The 24,136-nt window shown below is 52.7% G+C and overlaps 1 protein-coding gene across 1 annotated transcript in view; it reads left to right on the top strand.

Annotated features, from left to right (window-relative positions):
- Positions 1-24,136, top strand: part of LOC140387097 (rho guanine nucleotide exchange factor 12-like) — a 235,067-nt gene that overhangs the window by 71,109 nt on the left and 139,822 nt on the right. Inside the window, exon 8 of the mRNA XM_072470106.1 lies at positions 3,429-3,534. Coding sequence (XP_072326207.1) covers positions 3,429-3,534 — 106 coding nt within the window. The remainder of the gene's footprint in view (positions 1-3,428; positions 3,535-24,136) is intronic.

Raw genomic sequence — 24,136 nt, forward strand, 5'->3', positions numbered from 1 at the left:
GAGCGAGGGCGACGCAGGCCGGAGAGGGAGGGAGGGCGACGCAGGCACGGGGAGATGGTGATAAAGGGAGACACTCAGAGGGCGAGACACACGGAGAAGGTGAAAGGGACAAGCACACTCCTGGAGAAATAGAGACGGAGAGACACACAGATGGATGGAGGAAGGGTGGCAGGCGGAGGAAGGGACGGGGAGGATGTGGGCGAAGCAGGCGGATAGAGTCATGCAGTGTGCTTGAGGCAAGGCCAGCAGAAAGAGGGAGGGAGGAAGAGGCAGATAAATGGAGTTGGAGGGAGTGAGGGCGGTGAGACAAGTACAGAGAGGAGGGCCAGGCAGCCAGGAGGAGGGATGGAGGTGGTGAAGCAGGCAGGGAGAGATGAGGCAGGCATGAGGAGGGATGGAGGGGGTGAGGCAGGCAGGCAGAGGGAGAGGATGAGGCAGGCATGAGGAGGGACGGAGGGGGTGAGGCAGGCAGGCAGAGGGAGAGGATGAGGGAGGGTTGGAGGGGGTGAGGCAGGCAGGGAGAGGATGAGGCAGGCATGAGGAGGGTTGGAGGAGGGCCTGACAGGCAGACACCAGACTGATTTGAGGAAGTGACAGTAGCTCGTCAGACACAGCAACTGATTCCTGCTCTCTTGTTTCAGAGCACCTCTGAGTTACACAGCAGTGTGGGAATCTGAGAGTCCAGCATTGACACTACCACACTTGGGTCTCTCTCCATATCTTCCAACCAACCACATGGGACTAGGGTCTGGGAGAATGTGATTCTCTCCACCCGTCCCCTGAGGCCCAGCCTTGTTCCAGGAAAAGTCTTCCAAAATAAACTCCAGGCCTGTCGCAGCTGGCTCTGTGCTGCTGACTGTGTCATTGCCGTGGGCGGGCCGGAGGGGGCTACCCCAGAGGAAACAAAGGCTGCAGATTCCCAAACTTATTTCTCCTCACCTCGTGCCCTTGACTCAACCAACCTGTAGCTCAGATTGCAATGCTCAGCAGCAGATTCACCAAACCTTCTACCCTCTAACCTCTGCCCTAATCACACAATACCCTCAGTCAAACCCAGGTATTGCAACCAGGAAGGGGAATTTGCAAGAGCTCGATACAGAGTAAAGCTCCCTCTACACTGTCCCCATCAAACACTCCCAGGACAGGTACAGCACGGGGTTAGATACAGAGTAAAGCTCCCTCTACACTGTCCCCATTAAGACACTCCCAGGACAGGGACAGCACGGTGTTAGATACAGAGTAAAGCTCCCTCTACACTGTCTCCATCAAACACTCCCAGGACAGGTACAGCACGGGATTAGATACAGAGAAGCTCCTCCTACACTGTCCCCATCAAACACTCCCAGGATAGGGACAGCCGGGGATAGATACAGAATAAAGCTCCCTCTACACTGTCCCCATCAAACACTCCCAGGACAGGTACAGCACGGGGTTAGATACAGAGAAGCTCCTCCTACACTGTCCCCATCAAACACTCCCAGGATAGGGACAGCCGGGGATAGATACAGAATAAAGCTCCCTCTACACTGTCCCCATCAAACACTCCCAGGACAGGTACAGCACGGGGTTAGATACAGAGTAAAGCTCCCTCTACACTGACCCCATCAAACACTCCCAGGACAGGTACAGCACGGGGTTAGATACAGAGAAGCTCCTCCTACACTGTCCCCATCAAACACTCCCAGGATAGGGACAGCTGGGGATAGATACAGAATAAAGCTCCCTCTACACTGTCCCCATCAAACACTCCCAGGACAGGTACAGCACAGAGTTAGATACAGAGTAAAGCTCCCTCTTCACTGTCCCCATCAAACACTCCCAGGACAGGTACAGCACGGTGTTAGATACAGAGTAAAGCTCCCTCTACACTGTCCCCATCAAACAGTCCCAGGACAGGCACAGCACAGAGTTAGATACAGAGTAAAGCTCCCTCTTCACTGTCCCCATCAAACACTCCCAGGACAGGTACAGCACGGTGTTAGATACAGAGTAAAGCTCCCTCATCACTGTCCCCATCAAACAATCCCAGGACAGGGACAGCACGGTGTTAGATACAGAGTAAAGCTCCCTCTACACGTCCCCATCAAACACTCCCAGGACAGGGACAGCACGGTGCTAGGTACAGAGTAAAGCTCCCTCTTCACTGTCCCCATCAAACACTCCCAGGACAGGTACAGCACGGGGTTAGATACAGTGTAAAGCTCCCTCTTCACTGTCCCCATCAAACACTCCCAGGACAGACACAGCATGGGGTTAGATACAGAGTAAAGCTCCCTCCGCACTGTCCCCATCAAACACTCCCAGGACAGGGACAGCAAGGGATTAGATACAGAGTAAAGCTCCCTCTACACTGTCCCCATCAAACACTCCCAGGGCAGGTACAGCTCAGGGTTAGATACAGAGTAAAGCTCCCTCTACACTGTCCCCATCAAACACTCCCAGGACAGGGACAGCAAGGGATTAGATACAGAGTAAAGCTCCCTCTACACTGTCCCCATCAAACACTCCCAGGACAGGTACAACACGGGTTAGATACAGAGTAAAACTCCTTCTTCACTGTCCCCATCAAACACTCCCAGGACCGGTACAGCACGGGGTTAGATACAGAGTGAAGCTCCCTCTACACTGTCCCCATCAAATACTCCCAGGATAGGGACAGCCGGGGATAGATACAGAATAAAGCTCCCTCTACACTGTCCCCATCAAACACTCCCAGGACAGGTACAGCACGGGGTTAGATACAGAGTAAAGCTCCCTCTACACTGTCCCCATCAAACAGTCCCAGGACAGGCACAGCACAGAGTTAGATACAGAGTAAAGCTCCCTCTTCACTGTCCCCATCAAACACTCCCAGGACAGGTACAGCACGGGGTTAGATACAGAGTAAAGCTCCCTCTACACGTTACCATCAAACACTTCCAGGACAGGTACAGAACAGGGTTCGATGCAGAGTAAAGCTCCCTCTACACTCTCGCCATCAAACACTCCCAGGACAGGTACAGAACAGGGTTCGATACGGGTTAAATTTCATTTTGTGTCATGCTGGTTGGAGATGACCGTTTCCTTTTGTCTAAAATCGCAGCTTTGTGAAGCCAATGAACGAATTGTTTGCAGGTCTCATGCGAGATCAGAGTAGCCCAGGCCCTCTGTGCTACTGAACCATTTTCCATTTTCCTGGTATTAACTCTTCCCCCAGTGCGTGTCAACAGCTATGTGACCAGGGCAAACTTCATGTTTTGGTCTGTGAGTAATGCTAGGTGGTGGTTGAGCTCAAGAGTGGTACCTTCAGCTCGCGAGCGGGGAGGGTCTATGCTGACACCAACCCTGACAGTGTTTTCCGGAGTTAAAACGCGCTGCGATGTGTTAGCTCGGCTGACTAAACTCTGCTGTTTTTTCCCTCTCCCCTTGCGAACCCTTGCCCTTCGCAGCACCTCTGTGTACAACGCTGTTGTGACTTATATGAAACACCTGGGTGTGAAGACCAAGGAGCCACGCATACTTGAGAAGAAGCGACACTTTTTAATACGCAGAAAGGTGACTGATGATTCGAGAACTCGTGCAAGGGGTACTGGGTGGGGTGTCGGTGAAGCGTTGATACCCCCAGCTTCCTGAAGGAGATAGCACTGCAGTGCTGAGATGGGAGACGGGGGCATCTTCGTCACCCCTAACTTGGCAGTCGCCTGATCGCAAGAGCCAGGCTTAATTCTCCTCATTCCCAAGATGCATTCGGGCATTCACTTGCCCTGAGGACCATTGTGGAGGTTGGGAGGAGGGAGCTGCATCGACCGGATTTCTGCGGTCTACCATTATTTAGTCCATGTCCCCACCCTTTGGGGGCTACACTCTCAATTGAATACCCGGAGTGTTGTTGGGGGGGGGGGGGGGGGGTGCGCGGTGGTGAGACCATGGAAGGGCGTGAGTTGCTGGAGGGCGGTTGATGCCTGTGGAAGCCAGACAGACTGCATCAGTTGAGTCAGTGAATTGGTTGCAGGGTCAGGGAAGATTTCTGGCTGCTCCATTGAATTTGAAGGACTGGTTCAGCCCATAGGTCTGTGTTGGCTCTGTGTGAGTCCCAAACTAATCCCAACCATAGTCCTGTATCAATCCTAAACTACTCCCGACCATAGTCCTGTATTAATCCGAACCTAATCCCAACCATAGTCCTGTATCAATCCTAAACTACTCCCAACCATAGTCCTGTATTAATCCGAACCTAATCCCAACCATAGTCCTGTGTCAATCCCAAACTACTCCCACCTATAGTCCTGTATCAATCCCAAACTAATCCCACTCCCACCGATAGCCCTGTACCAATCCCAATCTAATCCCACTCCCACCGATAGCCCTGTACCAATCCCAATCTAATCCCACTCCCACCGATAGCCCTGTACCAATCCCAATCTAATTCCACCCATAGCCCTGTAAAATCCCAAACTAATCCCACTGTTTCGCTGTTTCCCCATAGTCCTGTATCAATCCCGAACTAATCCCACTGTTATGTTCTTTCCAGTAGCCCTGTTTCAATTCCAAACAAGTCCCACTACCCCAAACACTCCCCATAGCCCTGTACCAACCCCAAACACCCTGTTATCACTCGCAAACAAATCCCACTCCCACCCATAGCCCTGTATCAATCTCAAACTAATCCCACTGCCTCGCTCTCTCCCCATGTAGCCTTGTAATAATCACAAACTAATACCACCCTCACCCATAGCCCTGTATTAATCCCAAACTAATCCCACTGCAACCTTCTCTCCCCATATCCCTGCACCAATCCCAAACGAATCTCACTGCCCAGCTTCTCCCATCGCCCTACATCCGACACAAACAAATATTACTGCCCCACACTTCCCCCACACCCTGCATCAATCCCAAACTAATCACACCGCCCTGCTCTCTCCCCATAGTCCTGTATCAGTCCCACAGTAATCCAACTGTCCCATTCTCTCCCTATAGCCTGCATCAATCCCAAAATAATGCCACACCCACCCAAAGCGCTGTAACAATCCCAAACTACTCCCACCAATAGTCCTGTATCAATTCCAAACTAACCCTACAACCCCACTCTCTCCCCATATCCCAGTATCAACCCCAAGTAGCTCCCAATCATGGCCCTCTTATCAATCCGAAGCAAGTCCCACTCCCACCCAAGGCCCTGTATCAATCTCAAACTAACTTTACTGTCCCGCTCTCTCCCGATAGCCCTGTATCAATCCCAAACAAATCCCACTCCCACCCATAGCCCTGTATCAATCCAAAACTAATCCCACTCCCACCCATAGCCCTGTATCAATCCAAAACTAATCCCACTCCCACCCATAGCCCTGTATCAATCCCAAACAAATCCCACTCCCACCCATAGCCCTGTATCAATCCCAAACAAATCCCACTCCCACCCCATAGCCCTGTATCAATCCAAAACTAATCCCACTCCCACCCATAGCCCTGTATCAATCCTAAACAAGTCCCACTCCCACCCATAGCCCTGTATCAAACCAAATCTAATCCCACTCCCACCCATAGCCCTGTATCAATCCAAAACTAGTCCCACTCCCACACATAGCCCTGTATCAATCCCAAACAAGTCCCACTCCCACCCATAGCCCTGTATCAAACCAAAACTAATCCCACTCCCACCCTTAGCCCTGTATCAATCCCAAACTAATCCCACTCCCACCGCTAGCCCTGTACCAGTCCCAATCTAATCCCACTCCCACCGATAGCCCTGTACCAATCCCAAACTAATCCCTCTCCCACCCAGAGCCCTGTATCAATACCAAACTAATCCCACTCCCACCCATAGCCCTGCATCAATCCCAAACTAATCCCACTCCCATCCATAGCCCTGTATCAATCCCAAACCAATCCCACTCCCATCCATAGCCCTGTATCATTCCCAAACTAATCCCACTCCCACCCATAGCCCTGTATCAATCTCAAACTAATCCCACTCCCACCCATAGCCCTGTATCAATCCCAAACTAATCCCACTCCCACCCATAATCCAGTATCAATCCCAAACTAATCCCACTCCCACCCATAGCCCTGTATCAATCCCAAACTAATCCCACTCCCACCCATAGCCCTGTATCAATCCCAAACTAATCCCACTCCCACCCATAGCCCTGTATCAATCTCAAACTAATCCCACTCCCACCCATAGCCCTGTATCAATCCCAAACTAATCCCACTCCCACCCATAGCCCTGTATCAATCCCAAACTATTCCCACTCCCACCCATAGCCCTGTATCAATCCCAAACTAATCCCACTCCCACCCATAGCCCTGTATCAATCTCTTTTAAAAAAAAAATGTTTATTAAGAATTTTTAACAGAATTTTCAACCATATAAACTAAACCCCCCCCCCCCCCCCGGCCCCGTAACAAAAAAGAAGAAAAAACTCGCATAGCAAGACATAAACATGGCATATCAATATGATAGCTGCTGCTTTCGACCAAACTCCATCTAACGCTCCGCGAGATAGTCCAGGAACGGTTGCCACCGCCTGGAGAACCCCTGCACAGACCCTCTCAGGGCAAACTTTATTCTTTCCAACCTGATAAACCCTGCCATATCATTTATCCAGGCTTCCACACTGGGGGGCTTCGCATCTTTCCACACTAACAAGATCCTTCGCCGGGCTACCAGGGACGCAAAGGCCAGAATGCCGGCCTCTTTCGCCTCCTGCACTCCCGGCTCGTCCGCTACTCCAAATAGTGCTAGCCCCCAGCTTGGCTTGACCTGGACTTTCACCACCTTAGATACTGTTCTTGCAACTCCCCTCCATAACCCATCCAGTGCCGGGCATGACCAAAACATATGGACATGGTTCGCCGGGCTTCCTGAGCACCTCCCACATCTGTCCTCCACCCCAAAGAACCTACTCTGCCTCGCCCCCGTCATACGCGCTCTGTGAACCACCTTAAATTGTATCGGGCTAAGCCTGGCACACGAGGAAGAGGAATTAACCCTACTTAGGGCATCGGCCCATAGACCCTCCTCAATCTCCTCCCCCAGCTCCTCTTCCCATTTACCCTTCAGCTCCTCTACCAAAGCCTCCCCCTTTCATCTCCTGGTATATCGCCGACACCTTGCCCTCTCCGACCCATATGCCCAAAACCACCCTGTCTTGAATCCCCTGTGCCGGGAGCAGCGGAGATTCCCTCACCTGTCGCTTCACAAACGCCCTCACTTGCATGTACCTGAAGGCATTTCCCGGGGGTAGTCCAAATTTCTCCTCCAGCGCCCCTAAGCTCGCAAACGTCCCATCGATGAACAGGTCCCCCATTCTTCTAATCCCTGCCCGATACCAGCTCTGAAACCCCCCGTCCATCCTTCCTGGGACAAACCGATGGTTATCTCTGATCGGGGACCACACCGAGGCTCCCATCGCGCCCCTATGTCGCCTCCACTTCCCCCAGATCTTTAGCGTTGCCGTCACCACCGGACTCGTGGTGTACCTTGTCGGCGAGAGCGGCAACGGTGCCGTCACCAGCGCCCCCAGGCTCGTTCCGTTGCAGGACGCCATCTCCAACCTCTTTCACGCCGCCCCCTCTCCCTCCATCACCCACTTACGGATCATCGCCACGTGGGCTGCCCAGTAGTAGCCACCCAGTTTCGGCAACGCCAACCCTCCTCTATCTCTACTGCGCTCCAGGAACCCCCACCTTTCCCTCGGGGTCTTGCTCGCCCACACAAATCCCGTAATGCTCCTGCTTACCCTCTTAAAAAAGGCCTTAGTGATCACAATTGGGAGGGGACAGGGGGCACCCCTGCCTCGTCCCTCGATACAGCCGGAAATACTCCGACCTCCCGGTTCGTGACCACACTCGCCACCGGGGCTCTATACGGGAGCTTAACCCAACTAATAAACACTCCCCCGAACCCAAACCTCCTCAACACTTCCCAGAGATACTCCCACTCTACTCGGTCAAAGGCCTTCTCCGCGTCCATAGCTGCCACTATCTCCGCCTCTCCCTCCACCGATGGCATCATAATCACATTCAGTAGCCTCCGCACATTGGTGTTTAGCTGCCTGCCCTTTACAAATCCCGTCTGGTCCTCGTGAATCACCCCCGGGACACAGTCCTCTATCCTCGTAGCTAACACTTTTGCCAGCAACTTAGCATCTACGTTGAGGAGCGAGATCGGCCTATATGACCCGCATTGCAGTGGGTCCTTATCCCGCTTCAGGATCAAAGAGATTGTCGGGGGCAGGGTCCCCCCCTCCCTTGCCTCATTGAAAGTCCTTACTAGCAACGGGGCTAACAGGTCTACATACTTTCTATAGAAATCCACCGGGAACCCATCCGGTCCCGGGGCCTTCCCTGCCTGTATGCTCCCCAGTCCTTTAACCAGCTCCTCCACCCCAATTGGCGTCCTGCAAACCAGCCACCTCCTGCTCCTCCACCCTCGGGAACCTCAGTTGGTCCTAGAATCGTCGTATCCCCTATCTTCCCCCTGGGGGCTGGGACCTATACAGCTCCTCGTAGAAGGCCTTGAATGCCTCATTCACTTTCACCGCACTCCGCACCGTAGTTCCCCTTCCATCCTTGACTCCACCTATTTCCCTCTCTGCCATCCTCTTACGGAGCTGATTTGCCAGCATCCGGCTCGCCTTCTCCCCATATTCATAATCGCCCACTGTGCCTCTGCCTTCCCTGTGGTCAACAGGTCGAACGCCGTCTGGAGACTTCGCCTCTCCCTGAGTAGTCCCTCATCAGGGGCCTCTGCATATCTCCTGTCCACTCTTAAAATCTCCCCCACTAACCTCTCCCTTTCCCTGCCCTCTCTCTTCTCCCTATGAGCCCTGATGGAGATTAACTCTCCCCTAACCACCGCCTTCAGCGCCTCCCATACTACTCCCACCTGCACCTCCCTGTTGTCGTTGGCCTCCAGATACCTTTCGATGCACCCCCGCACCCTCCCACCCACTTCCTCGTCTGCCAACAGTCCCACATCCAACCACCACAACGGGCGTTGGTCCCTCTCCTCCCCCAGCTCTAATTCCACCCAGTGCGGGGCATGGTCCGAAACGGCTATGGCCGAATACTCCGTCCCCTCCACTTTCGAGATCAATGCCCTGCCCAAAACAAAAAAATCCGGGAGTAGGCCTTGTGTACATGGGAGAAAAAAGAGAATTCTCTGGCCAAAGGCCTGGCAAATCTCCACGGATCTACTCCCCCCCCCCCCCCCCCCCCCAATCTGGTCCATAAACCCCCTAAGCACCTTGGCCGCAGCCGGCCTCTTTCCGGTCCTGGATCTGGAGCGATCCAGTGCTGGGTCCAACACCGTGTTGAAGTCCCCACCCATTATCAAACTTCCTACCTCCAAGTCCAGAATACGACCCAACATACGTTTCGTGAATCCAGCGTCGTCCCAATTCGGGGCGTATACATTTACCAATACCACCCCCGTCCCCTGCAACCTACCATTCACCATCACGTATCGGCCTCCGTTGTCCACCACTATGTTCTTGGCCTCAAACGACACCCACTTCCCCACCAGTATTGCCACCCCTCTATTCTTCGCATCCAGCCCCGAATGGAACACCTGTCCCACCCATCCCTTTCTTAACCTGACCTGATCTGCCACCTTCAGATGTGTCACCTGAAGCATGACCACGTCTGCCTTCAGTCCCTTTAAGTGCGCGAACACTCGGGCCCTCTTGACCGGCCCATTTAGGCCTCTCACATTCCACGTGATCAGCCGGATTGGGGGGCTAACCCCCCCCCCCCCCTGCCGACTAGCCATCTCCTATCTTAGGCCAGTCCCGTGCCCGCATCTCCCGCACCCGCCAATCCCCCAGACGGGGTACCCCCGCCCCGACCACCTCTTCCATTTTCAGTTCCCCCTCGGCCATTGCAGCACCAACCCTATTGTCTCCCCCCCCCCCCCCCCTTCCCACCCCCTCCCCGCTAGATCCAAATCTAGCTCTTTGGCTCCCCCCATAATACTTCCATAAGTCAGCTGACTCCTGCTGACCCCGGCTTCCCCCGCCTTCCCGTTGACCCCCCCCCCCCCCCCCGTGTGGAAATCCCTCCTCCTCCTCGTTGTGCTCCTCCATCCCCCCTCCCTAGCGCGGGAAAAAGGCCCGCGCTTTCCTAAGCCAGCCCCGCCCCCTGTGGCGCAGCCCCTGTTGCGGCCTTATCCTAATTCCCCCATCCCTGAGTCTCACCTCCCTCCAGCACCGACGCCCACATTCCTCACTGTCTCCCCATCAAAAACCCTTCCCCCATCCATCGTCCCACCCGTAAAACATTCTTTACCCATATTTACAACCCTGAATACAGTCAACATCTCCCCCACTACCACAGCCCCTCAGTTCGAGTCCAATTTTTCCATTTGGATAAAGGTCCAAGCCTCTTCTGGCGTTTCGAAATAGTGATGTCGGTCCTGGTACGTGACCCACAGTCGCGCTGGCTGTAGCATTCCGAATCTCACCCTTTTTTTATGCAGCGATGGCCCGATTGAAGCCAGCTCTCCTCTTTGCCACCTCCGTGCTCCAGTCCTGGTAGACTCGGATCACCGCATTCTTCCATCTACTGCTCCGCTCCTTCTTGGCCCATCTCAGGACACTCTCTCTGTCCGCGAAACGATGGAACCTCGCCACTATCGCCCTTGGTGGCTCACCAGCCTTGGGTCTCCTCGCCAGGACCCGGTGAGCCCCTTCTAGCTCCAGGGGGCTCGGAGAGGCCTCCGCACCCATCAGCGAATGGAGTATCGTGCTCACATATGCCCCAGCATCAGCCCCCTCCACTCCTTCCAGGAGACCCTAAATCCGGAGATTCTTCCTCCGCGACCTGTTTTCCAGGACTTCGAATCTCTCGGCCCACCGCTTGTGCACCGCCTCGTGCGCCTCCATCTTCACCGCCAGGCCCAAGATCTCGTCCTCGTTCTCATTAGTTTTTTCCTTCACCTCGGAGCTCTGGGTCGCCTTCAGCCCCTCGATCGCCAACAGCATTGGCGCCAGCACCTCTTTTTTAAGCTCCTCCACGCAGCGCCTGAGAAGCTCCTGCTGGTCCGGCCCCCATGCTGCTCGATCTCCGCCCTCCGCCATCTTGTTTTCTCCCCCTCGTTTCTGCCGCTGCTCCAAAGCCTCTTTTTTTGTCCCACCACTTCTAGTCCCCTCCATACACGACGGAAGGGGGACCTTACTTCACCTTCCCACACGGGATTAGATCAAAAAAGTTCCGTTGGGGCTCCTCCGGAGAGCCCAAATGTCCGTTCTAGCAGGAGGTGCCGAAATGTGCAGCCTAGCTCCGCATCGCCGCAACCGGAACTCCCCTGTATCAATCTCAAACAAACTTTACTGACCCGCTCTCTCCCCATAGCCCTGTATCAATCCCAAACAAATCCCACTCCCACCCATAGCCCTGTATCAATCCAAAACTAATCCCACTCCCACCCATAGCCCTGTATCAATCCAAAACTAATCCCACTCCCACCCATAGTCCTGTATCAATCCAAAACTAATCCCACTCCCACCCATAGCCACTCCCTCCCCATAGCCCTGTAACAATCGCACACTAATCCTACTGTCTCATTCTCTCCCATACCCCTGTTATCAATCGCAGATTAAATCCACTGTCCCACTCTCATAGCCCTGTAAGAATCCCAAACTAATCCCACTCCCAGCCCTAACCCTGTATCAATCCCAAACTAATCCCACTCCCACCCATAGCCCTGTATCAATCCAAAACGAATCCCACTGCTCCAGTTTCCCCAAAGCCCTGTATCAACACCAAACTGCTCCCAACCGTGGTCCTGTATCAAGCCCAGACAAATCACACTCCCACCCACAGCCCTGTAACAATCCCCAACAATCCCTGTCCTTCCTGGAGTCCTTTCTACTAATCACTACTAATCCCACACTCATCACACTGTCCCACACTCTCCTGACAGCCTTCAATGAGTCCCAAACTATTTCCATTGCCCCAATCCCTTCCCATAGCACTGTATCAATTTCAAACTGTTCCCACAGCCTCCCATAGACAGTTTCAATCCCAAACTAATACTACTACCATACTCTTTCTGCAGAGCCCTGTATCAATCCCACACTTATCTAACTGTCCCATTCTCTCCCCATAGCTTGTAACAAACCTAAACTAATCCCACTCCCACCCATAGCCCTGTAACAATCCCAAACTAATCCCAACCACAGTCCTGTATCAATCCCAAACTAATCCCACTCCCACCCATAGCCCTGTATCAATCCCAAACTAATCCCACTCCCACCCATAGCCCTGTATCAATCCCAAACTAATCCCTCTCCCACCCACAGCACTGTATCAATCCCAAAGTAAGCCCAGCCCTAGCCCTGTATCAATCCATAAGTAATCTCACTTCCCCGCAATGTCCCCATAGCCCTGTATCTATCCCAAACTGCTCCCAACCAAACCCCTGTATCATTCCCAAACAAATCCCACTCCCACCCATAGCCCTGGATCAATCCCAAACTAACCTGCTCTCTCCCTATAGCCCTGTATCAATCCCACACTAATCACAATGCCGCACTCTCTCCCCATAGCCATCAGTGAATCCCAAACTATTCCCACTGCCCCTCTCCCTTCCCATAGCCTGTACCAATCTCAACTATTCCCACACCCACCATAGCCCTGCATGAATCCCAAACTAATCCTACTACACCACTCTCTCCCATAGCCCTGTATCAATCGCACACTAATCTCACTGCCCCACTCTCTCTCCCATAGTCCTGTATCAATCGCACACTAATCCTACTGCCCCACTCTCTCCCATAGCCCTGTATCAATCGCACACTAATCCTACTGCCCCACTCTCTCTCCCATAGCCTTGTATCAATCGCACATTAATCCCGCTGCCCCACTCTCTCTCTCCCATAGTCCTGTGTCAATCGCACACTAATCCAAGTATTCCACTCTCTCCCCATAGCCCTGTATCAATCGCACACTAATCCTACTGCCCCACTCTCTCTCCCATAGCCCTGTATCAGTCGCACACTAATCCCACTGCCCCACTCTCTCTCTCCCATAGTCCTGTATCAATCGCACACTAATCCTACTGCCCCACTCTCTCTCCCATAGCCCTGTATCAATCGCACATTAATCCCACTGCCTCACTCTCTCCCATAGCCCTGTATCAATCGCACATTAATCCCACTGCCTCACTCTCTCTCTCCCATAGCCCTGTATCAGTCGCACACTAATCCCACTGCCCCACTCTCTCTCTCCCATAGTCCTGTATCAATCGCACACTAATCCTACTGCCCCACTCTCTCTCCCATAGCCCTGTATCAATCGCACATTAATCCCATTGCCTCACTCTCTCTCATAGCCCTGTATCAATCGCACACTAATCCCACTGCCCCACTCTCTCTCTCCCGTAGTCCTGTATCAATCGCACACTAATCCTACTGCCCCACTCTCTCTCCCAGAGCCCTGTATCAATCACACACTAATCCTACTGCCTCACTCTCTCCCATAGCCCTGTATCAATCGCACACTAATCCCACTGCCCCACTCTCTCTCTCCCATAGCCCTGTATCAATCGCACACTAATCCCGCTGCCCCACTCTCTCTCTCCCATAGTCCTGTATCAATCGCACACTAATCCCACTGCCTCACTCTCTCTCTCCCATAGCCCTGTATCAGTCACACACTAATCCCACTGCCCCACTCTCTCTCTCCCATAGTCCTGTATCAATCGCACACTAATGCTACTGCCCCACTCTCTCTCTCCCATAGCCCTGTATCAATCGCACATTAATCCTACTGCCCCACTCTCTCCCATAGCCCTGTATCAATCGCACACTAATCCTACTGCCCCACTCTCTCTCCCATAGCCTTGTATCAATCGCACATTAACCCGCTGCCCCACTCTCTCCCATAGTCCTGTATCAATCGCACACTAATCCAAGTATTCCACTCTCTCCCCATAGCCCTGTATCAATCGCACACTAATCCTACTGCCCCACTCTCTCTCCCATAGCCCTGTATCAGTCGCACACTAATCCCACTGCCCCACTCTCTCTCTCCCATAGTCCTGTATCAATCGCACACTAATCCTACTGCCCCACTCTCTCTCCCATAGCCCTGTATCAATCGCACATTAATCCCACTGCCTCACTCTCTCCCATAGCCCTGTATCAATCGCACATTAATCCCACTGCCTCACTCTCTCTCTCCCATAGCCCTGTATCAGTCGCACACTAATCCCACTGCCCCACTCTCTCTCTCCCATAGTCCTGTATCAATCGCACACTAATCCTACTGCCCCACTCTCTCTCCCATAGCCCTGTATCAATCGCACATTAATCCCACTTCCTCACTCTCTCCCATAGCCCTGTATCAATCGCACATTAATCCCACTGCCTCACTCTCTCTCTCCCATAGCCCTGTATCAGTCGCACACTAATCCCACTGCCCCACTCTCTCTCTCCCATAGTCCTGTATCAATCGCACACTAATCCTACTGCCCCACACTCTCTCCCATAGCCCTGTATCAATCGCACATTAATCCCACTGCCTCACTCTCTCTCATAGCCCTGTATCAATCGCACACTAATCCCGCTGCCCCACTCTCTCTCTCCCATAGTCCTGTATCAATCGCACACTAATCCTACTGCCCCACTCTCTCTCCCAGAGCCCTGTATCAATCGCACACTAATCCTACTGCCTCACTCTCTCCCATAGCCCTGTATCAATCGCACACTAATCCCACTGCCCCACTCTCTCTCTCCCATAGCCCTGTATCAATCGCACACTAATCCCGCTGCCCCACTGCCTCTCTCCCATAGTCCTGTATCAATCGCACACTAATCCCACTGCCTCATTCTCTCTCTCCCATAGCCCTGTATCAGTCGCACACTAATCCCACTGCCCCTCTCTCTCTCTCCCATAGTCCTGTAACAATCGCACACTAATCCTACTGCCCCACTCTCTCTCCCATAGCCCTGTATCAATCGCACATTAATCCCACTGCCTCACTCTCTCCCATAGCCCTGTATCAATCGCACACTAATCCCACTGCCTCACTCTCTCCCATAGCCCTGTATCAATCGCACACTATTCCCACTGCCCCACTCTCTCTCTCCCATAGCCCTGTATCAATCGCACACTAATCCTACTGCCCCACTCTCTCTCTCCCATAGCCCTGTATCAATCGCACATTAATCCCACTGCCTCACTCTCCCATAGCCCTGTATCAATCGCACACTAATCCCACTGCCCCACTCTCTCTCCCATAGCCCTGTATCAGTCGCACACTAATCCCACTGCCTCACTCTCTCCCATAGCCCTGTATCAATCGCACACTAATCCCACTGCCCCACTCTCTCTCTCCCATAGCCCTGTATCAGTCGATCACTAATCCCACTGCCCCACTCACTCTCTCCCATAGTCCTGTATCAATCGCACACTAATCCTACTGCCCCACTCTCTCTCCCATAGCCCTGTATCAATCGCACATTAATCCCACTGCCTCACTCTCTCTCATAGCCCTGTATCAATCGCACACTAATCCCGCTGCCCCACTCTCTCTCTCCCATAGTCCTGTATCAATCGCACACTAATCCTACTGCCCCACTCTCTCTCCCAGAGCCCTGTATCAATCGCACACTAATCCTACTGCCTCACTCTCTCCCATAGCCCTGTATCAATCGCACACTAATCCCACTGCCCCACTCTCTCTCTCCCATAGCCCTGTATCAATCGCACACTAATCCCGCTGCCTCACTCTCTCCCATAGCCCTGTATCAGTCGCACACTAATCCCACTGCCTCACTCTCTCACATAGTCCTGTATCAATCGCACATTAATCCCACTGCCTCTCTCTCTCCCATAGCCCTGTATCAGTCGCACACTAATCCCACTGCCCCACTCTCTCTCTCCCATAGTCCTGTATCAATCGCACACTAATCCTACTGCCCCACTCTCTCTCCCATAGCCCTGTATCAATCGCACATTAATCCCACTGCCTCACTCTCTCCCATAGCCCTGTATCAATCGCACATTAATCCCACTGCCTCACTCTCTCTCCCATAGCCCTGTATCAGTCGCACACTAATCCCACTGCCCCACTCTCTCTCTCCCATAGTCCTGTATCAATTGCACACTAATCCTACTGCCCCACTCTCTCTCCCATAGCCCTGTATCAATCGCACATTAATCCCACTGCCCCACTCTCTCTCTCCCATAGCCCTGTATCAAGCGCACACTAATCCCGCTGCCCCACTCTCTCTCTCCCATAGTCCTGTATCAATCGCACACTAATCCCACTGCCTCACTCTCTCTCTCCCATAGCTCTGTATCAGTCGCACACTAATCCCACTGCCCCACTCTCTCTCTCCCATAGTCCTGTATCAATCGCACACTAATCTCACTGCCCCACTCTCTCTCCCATAGCCCTGTATCAATCGCACATTAATCCCACTGCCTCACTCTCTCCCATAGCCCTCTATCAATCGCACACTAATCCCGCTGCCCCACACTCTCTCTCCCATAGTACTGTATCAATCGCACACTAATCCCACTGCCTCACTCTCTCTCCCATAGTCCTTTATCAGTCGCACACTAATCCCACTGCCCCACTCTCTCCCATAGCCCTGTATCAATCGCACACTAATCCCACTGTTCCACTCTCTCCCCATAGTCCTGTATCAGTCGCACACTAATCCAATTATTCCACTCTCTCCCCATAGCCCTGTATCAATCGCACACTAATCTCACTGCCCGACTCTCTCTCCCATAGCCCTGTATCAGTCGCACACTAATCCCACTGCCTCACTCTCTCCCATAGCCCTGTATCAATCGCACACTAATCCCACTGTTCCACTCTCTCCCCATAGTCCTGCATCAGTCGCACACTAATCCAATTATTCCACTCTCTCCCCATAGCCCTGTATCAATCGCACACTAATCTCACTGCCCGACTCTCTCTCCCATAGCCCTGTATCAGTCGCACACTAATCCTACTGCCCCACTCTCTCTCCCATAGCCCTGTATCAATCGCACACTAATCCCACTGCCTCACTCTCTCTCTCCCATAGCCCTGTATCAATCGCACACTAATCCCACTGCCCCACTCTCTCTCTCCCATAGCCCTGTATCAATCGCACACTAATCCCACTGCCTCACTCTCTCTCTCCCACAGCCCTGTATCAATCGCACACTAATCCCACTGCCCCACACTCTCTCTCCCATAGCCCTGTATCAATCGCACACTAATCCCACTGCCCCACTCTCTCTCTCCCATAGCCCTGTATCAATCGCACACTAATCCTACTGCCCCACTCTCTCTCTCCCATAGCCCTGTATCAATCGCACATTAATCCCACTGCCTCACTCTCTCTCTCACATAGCCCTGTATCAATCGCACACTAATCCCACTGCCTCACTCTCTCTCTCCCATAGCCCTGTATCAATCGCACACTAATCCCACTGCCCCACTCTCTCCCTCCCATAGCCCTGTATCAATCGCACACTAATCCCACTGCCTCACTCTCTCTCTCCCATAGCCCTGTATCAATCGCACACTAAACCCGCTGCCCCACTCTCTCTCTCCCATAGCCCTGTATCAGTCGCACACTAATCCCACTGCCTCACTCTCTCACATAGTCCTGTATCAATCGCACATTAATCCCACTGCCTCTCTCTCTCCCATAGCCCTGTATCAGTCGCACACTAATCCCACTGCCCCACTCTCTCTCTCCCATAGTCCTGTATCAATCGCACACTAATCCTACTGCCCCACTCTCTCTCCCATAGCCCTGTATCAATCGCACATTAATCCCACTGCCTCACTCTCTCCCATAGCCCTGTATCAATCGCACATTAATCCCACTGCCTCACTCTCTCTCCCATAGCCCTGTATCAGTCGCACACTAATCCCACTGCCCCACTCTCTCTCTCCCATAGTCCTGTATCAATTGCACACTAATCCTACTGCCCCACTCTCTCTCCCATAGCCCTGTATCAATCGCACATTAATCCCACTGCCCCACTCTCTCTCTCCCATAGCCCTGTATCAAGCGCACACTAATCCCGCTGCCCCACTCTCTCTCTCCCATAGTCCTGTATCAATCGCACACTAATCCCACTGCCTCACTCTCTCTCTCCCATAGCTCTGTATCAGTCGCACACTAATCCCACTGCCCCACTCTCTCTCTCCCATAGTCCTGTATCAATCGCACACTAATCTCACTGCCCCACTCTCTCTCCCATAGCCCTGTATCAATCGCACATTAATCCCACTGCCTCACTCTCTCCCATAGCCCTCTATCAATCGCACACTAATCCCGCTGCCCCACACTCTCTCTCCCATAGTACTGTATCAATCGCACACTAATCCCACTGCCTCACTCTCTCTCCCATAGTCCTTTATCAGTCGCACACTAATCCCACTGCCCCACTCTCTCCCATAGCCCTGTATCAATCGCACACTAATCCCACTGTTCCACTCTCTCCCCATAGTCCTGTATCAGTCGCACACTAATCCAATTATTCCACTCTCTCCCCATAGCCCTGTATCAATCGCACACTAATCTCACTGCCCGACTCTCTCTCCCATAGCCCTGTATCAGTCGCACACTAATCCCACTGCCTCACTCTCTCCCATAGCCCTGTATCAATCGCACACTAATCCCACTGTTCCACTCTCTCCCCATAGTCCTGCATCAGTCGCACACTAATCCAATTATTCCACTCTCTCCCCATAGCCCTGTATCAATCGCACACTAATCTCACTGCCCGACTCTCTCTCCCATAGCCCTGTATCAGTCGCACACTAATCCTACTGCCCCACTCTCTCTCCCATAGCCCTGTATCAATCGCACACTAATCCCACTGCCTCACTCTCTCTCTCCCATAGCCCTGTATCAATCGCACACTAATCCCACTGCCCCACTCTCTCTCTCCCATAGCCCTGTATCAATCGCACACTAATCCCACTGCCTCACTCTCTCTCTCCCATAGCCCTGTATCAATCGCACACTAATCCCACTGCCCCACACTCTCTCTCCCATAGCCCTGTATCAATCGCACACTAATCCCACTGCCCCACTCTCTCTCTCCCATAGCCCTGTATCAATCGCACACTAATCCTACTGCCCCACTCTCTCTCTCCCATAGCCCTGTATCAATCGCACATTAATCCCACTGCCTCACTCTCTCTCTCACATAGCCCTGTATCAATCGCACACTAATCCCACTGCCTCACTCTCTCTCTCCCATAGCCCTGTATCAATCGCACACTAATCCCACTGCCCCACTCTCTCCCTCCCATAGCCCTGTATCAATCGCACACTAATCCCACTGCCTCACTCTCTCTCTCCCATAGCCCTGTATCAATCGCACACTAAACCCGCTGCCCCACTCTCTCTCTCCCATAGCCCTGTATCAGTCACACACTAATCCCACTGCCCCACTCTCTCTCTCCCATAGCCCTGTATCAATCGCACACTAATCCCACTGCCCCACTCTCTCCCATAGCCCTGTATCAATCGCACACTAATCCTACTGCCCCACTCTCTCTCTCCCATAGCCCTGTATCAGTCGCACATTAATCCCACTGCCTCACTCTCTCCCATAGCCCTGCATCAATCGCACACTAATCCCGCTGCCCCACTCTCTCTCTCCCATAGTCCTGTATCAGTCGATCACTAATCCCACTGCCCCACTCTCTCTCTCCCATAGTCCTGTATCAATCGCACACTAATCCTACTGCCCCACTCTCTCTCCCATAGCCCTGTATCAATCGCACATTAATCCCACTGCCTCACTCTCTCTCATAGCCCTGTATCAATCGCACACTAATCCCGCTGCCCCACTCTCTCTCTCCCATAGTCCTGTATCAATCGCACACTAATCCTACTGCCCCACTCTCTCTCCCAGAGCCCTGTATCAATCGCACACTAATCCTACTGCCTCACTCTCTCCCATAGCCCTGTATCAATCGCACACTAATCCCACTGCCCCACTCTCTCTCTCCCATAGCCCTGTATCAATCGCACACTAATCCCGCTGCCTCACTCTCTCCCATAGCCCTGTATCAGTCGCACACTAATCCCACTGCCTCACTCTCTCACATAGTCCTGTATCAATCGCACATTAATCCCACTGCCTCTCTCTCTCCCATAGCCCTGTATCAGTCGCACACTAATCCCACTGCCCCACTCTCTCTCTCCCATAGTCCTGTATCAATCGCACACTAATCCTACTGCCCCACTCTCTCTCCCATAGCCCTGTATCAATCGCACATTAATCCCACTGCCTCACTCTCTCCCATAGCCCTGTATCAATCGCACATTAATCCCACTGCCTCACTCTCTCTCCCATAGCCCTGTATCAGTCGCACACTAATCCCACTGCCCCACTCTCTCTCTCCCATAGTCCTGTATCAATTGCACACTAATCCTACTGCCCCACTCTCTCTCCCATAGCCCTGTATCAATCGCACATTAATCCCACTGCCCCACTCTCTCTCTCCCATAGCCCTGTATCAAGCGCACACTAATCCCGCTGCCCCACTCTCTCTCTCCCATAGTCCTGTATCAATCGCACACTAATCCCACTGCCTCACTCTCTCTCTCCCATAGCCCTGTATCAGTCGCACACTAATCCCACTGCCCCACTCTCTCTCTCCCATAGTCCTGTATCAATCGCACACTAATCTCACTGCCCCACTCTCTCTCCCATAGCCCTGTATCAATCGCACATTAATCCCACTGCCTCACTCTCTCCCATAGCCCTCTATCAATCGCACACTAATCCCGCTGCCCCACACTCTCTCTCCCATAGTACTGTATCAATCGCACACTAATCCCACTGCCTCACTCTCTCTCCCATAGTCCTTTATCAGTCGCACACTAATCCCACTGCCCCACTCTCTCCCATAGCCCTGTATCAATCGCACACTAATCCCACTGTTCCACTCTCTCCCCATAGTCCTGTATCAGTCGCACACTAATCCAATTATTCCACTCTCTCCCCATAGCCCTGTATCAATCGCACACTAATCTCACTGCCCGACTCTCTCTCCCATAGCCCTGTATCAGTCGCACACTAATCCCACTGCCTCACTCTCTCCCATAGCCCTGTATCAATCGCACACTAATCCCACTGTTCCACTCTCTCCCCATAGTCCTGCATCAGTCGCACACTAATCCAATTATTCCACTCTCTCCCCATAGCCCTGTATCAATCGCACACTAATCTCACTGCCCGACTCTCTCTCCCATAGCCCTGTATCAGTCGCACACTAATCCTACTGCCCCACTCTCTCTCCCATAGTCCTGTATCAATCGCACACTAATCCCACTGCCCCACTCTCTCTCTCCCATAGCCCTGTATCAGTCGCACGCTGATCCCACTGCCCCACTCTCTCTCTCCCATCGTCCTGTATCAATCGCACACTAATCCTACTGCCCCACTCTCTCTCCCATAGCCCTGTATCAATCGCACATTAATCCCACTGCCTCACTCTCTCTCATAGCCCTGTATCAATCGCACACTAATCCCGCTGCCCCACTCTCTCTCTCCCATAGTCCTGTATCAATCGCACACTAATCCTACTGCCCCACTCTCTCTCCCAGAGCCCTGTATCAATCGCACACTAATCCTACTGCCTCACTCTCTCCCATAGCCCTGTATCAATCGCACACTAATCCCACTGCCCCACTCTCTCTCTCCCATAGCCCTGTATCAATCGCACACTAATCCCGCTGCCTCACTCTCTCCCATAGCCCTGTATCAGTCGCACACTAATCCCACTGCCTCACTCTCTCACATAGTCCTGTATCAATCGCACATTAATCCCACTGCCTCTCTCTCTCCCATAGCCCTGTATCAGTCGCACACTAATCCCACTGCCCCACTCTCTCTCTCCCATAGTCCTGTATCAATCGCACACTAATCCCACTGCCTCACTCTCTCTCCCATAGTCCTTTATCAGTCGCACACTAATCCCACTGCCCCACTCTCTCCCATAGCCCTGTATCAATCGCACACTAATCCCACTGTTCCACTCTCTCCCCATAGTCCTGTATCAGTCGCACACTAATCCAATTATTCCACTCTCTCCCCATAGCCCTGTATCAATCGCACACTAATCTCACTGCCCGACTCTCTCTCCCATAGCCCTGTATCAGTCGCACACTAATCCCACTGCCTCACTCTCTCCCATAGCCCTGTATCAATCGCACACTAATCCCACTGTTCCACTCTCTCCCCATAGTCCTGCATCAGTCGCACACTAATCCAATTATTCCACTCTCTCCCCATAGCCCTGTATCAATCGCACACTAATCTCACTGCCCGACTCTCTCTCCCATAGCCCTGTATCAGTCGCACACTAATCCTACTGCCCCACTCTCTCTCCCATAGTCCTGTATCAATCGCACACTAATCCCACTGCCCCACTCTCTCTCTCCCATAGCCCTGTATCAGTCGCACGCTGATCCCACTGCCCCACTCTCTCTCTCCCATCGTCCTGTATCAATCGCACACTAATCCTACTGCCCCACTCTCTCTCCCATAGCCCTGTATCAATCGCACATTAATCCCACTGCCTCACTCTCTCTCATAGCCCTGTATCAATCGCACACTAATCCCGCTGCCCCACTCTCTCTCTCCCATAGTCCTGTATCAATCGCACACTAATCCTACTGCCCCACTCTCTCTCCCAGAGCCCTGTATCAATCGCACACTAATCCTACTGCCTCACTCTCTCCCATAGCCCTGTATCAATCGCACACTAATCCCACTGCCCCACTCTCTCTCTCCCATAGCCCTGTATCAATCGCACACTAATCCCGCTGCCTCACTCTCTCCCATAGCCCTGTATCAGTCGCACACTAATCCCACTGCCTCACTCTCTCACATAGTCCTGTATCAATCGCACATTAATCCCACTGCCTCTCTCTCTCCCATAGCCCTGTATCAGTCGCACACTAATCCCACTGCCCCACTCTCTCTCTCCCATAGTCCTGTATCAATCGCACACTAATCCTACTGCCCCACTCTCTCTCCCATAGCCCTGTATCAATCGCACATTAATCCCACTGCCTCACTCTCTCCCATAGCCCTGTATCAATCGCACATTAATCCCACTGCCTCACTCTCTCTCCCATAGCCCTGTATCAGTCGCACACTAATCCCACTGCCCCACTCTCTCTCTCCCATAGTCCTGTATCAATTGCACACTAATCCTACTGCCCCACTCTCTCTCCCATAGCCCTGTATCAATCGCACATTAATCCCACTGCCCCACTCTCTCTCTCCCATAGCCCTGTATCAAGCGCACACTAATCCCGCTGCCCCACTCTCTCTCTCCCATAGTCCTGTATCAATCGCACACTAATCCCACTGCCTCACTCTCTCTCTCCCATAGCCCTGTATCAGTCGCACACTAATCCCACTGCCCCACTCTCTCTCTCCCATAGTCCTGTATCAATCGCACACTAATCTCACTGCCCCACTCTCTCTCCCATAGCCCTGTATCAATCGCACATTAATCCCACTGCCTCACTCTCTCCCATAGCCCTCTATCAATCGCACACTAATCCCGCTGCCCCACACTCTCTCTCCCATAGTACTGTATCAATCGCACACTAATCCCACTGCCTCACTCTCTCTCCCATAGTCCTTTATCAGTCGCACACTAATCCCACTGCCCCACTCTCTCCCATAGCCCTGTATCAATCGCACACTAATCCCACTGTTCCACTCTCTCCCCATAGTCCTGTATCAGTCGCACACTAATCCAATTATTCCACTCTCTCCCCATAGCCCTGTATCAATCGCACACTAATCTCACTGCCCGACTCTCTCTCCCATAGCCCTGTATCAGTCGCACACAAATCCCACTGCCTCACTCTCTCCCATAGCCCTGTATCAATCGCACACTAATCCCACTGTTCCACTCTCTCCCCATAGTCCTGCATCAGTCGCACACTAATCCAATTATTCCACTCTCTCCCCATAGCCCTGTATCAATCGCACACTAATCTCACTGCCCGACTCTCTCTCCCATAGCCCTGTATCAGTCGCACACTAATCCTACTGCCCCACTCTCTCTCCCATAGTCCTGTATCAATCGCACACTAATCCCACTGCCCCACTCTCTCTCTCCCATAGCCCTGTATCAGTCGCACGCTGATCC

This window comes from Scyliorhinus torazame, chromosome 12, assembly GCF_047496885.1.
Source record: "Scyliorhinus torazame isolate Kashiwa2021f chromosome 12, sScyTor2.1, whole genome shotgun sequence".
Lineage (NCBI taxonomy): Eukaryota > Metazoa > Chordata > Chondrichthyes > Carcharhiniformes > Scyliorhinidae > Scyliorhinus > Scyliorhinus torazame.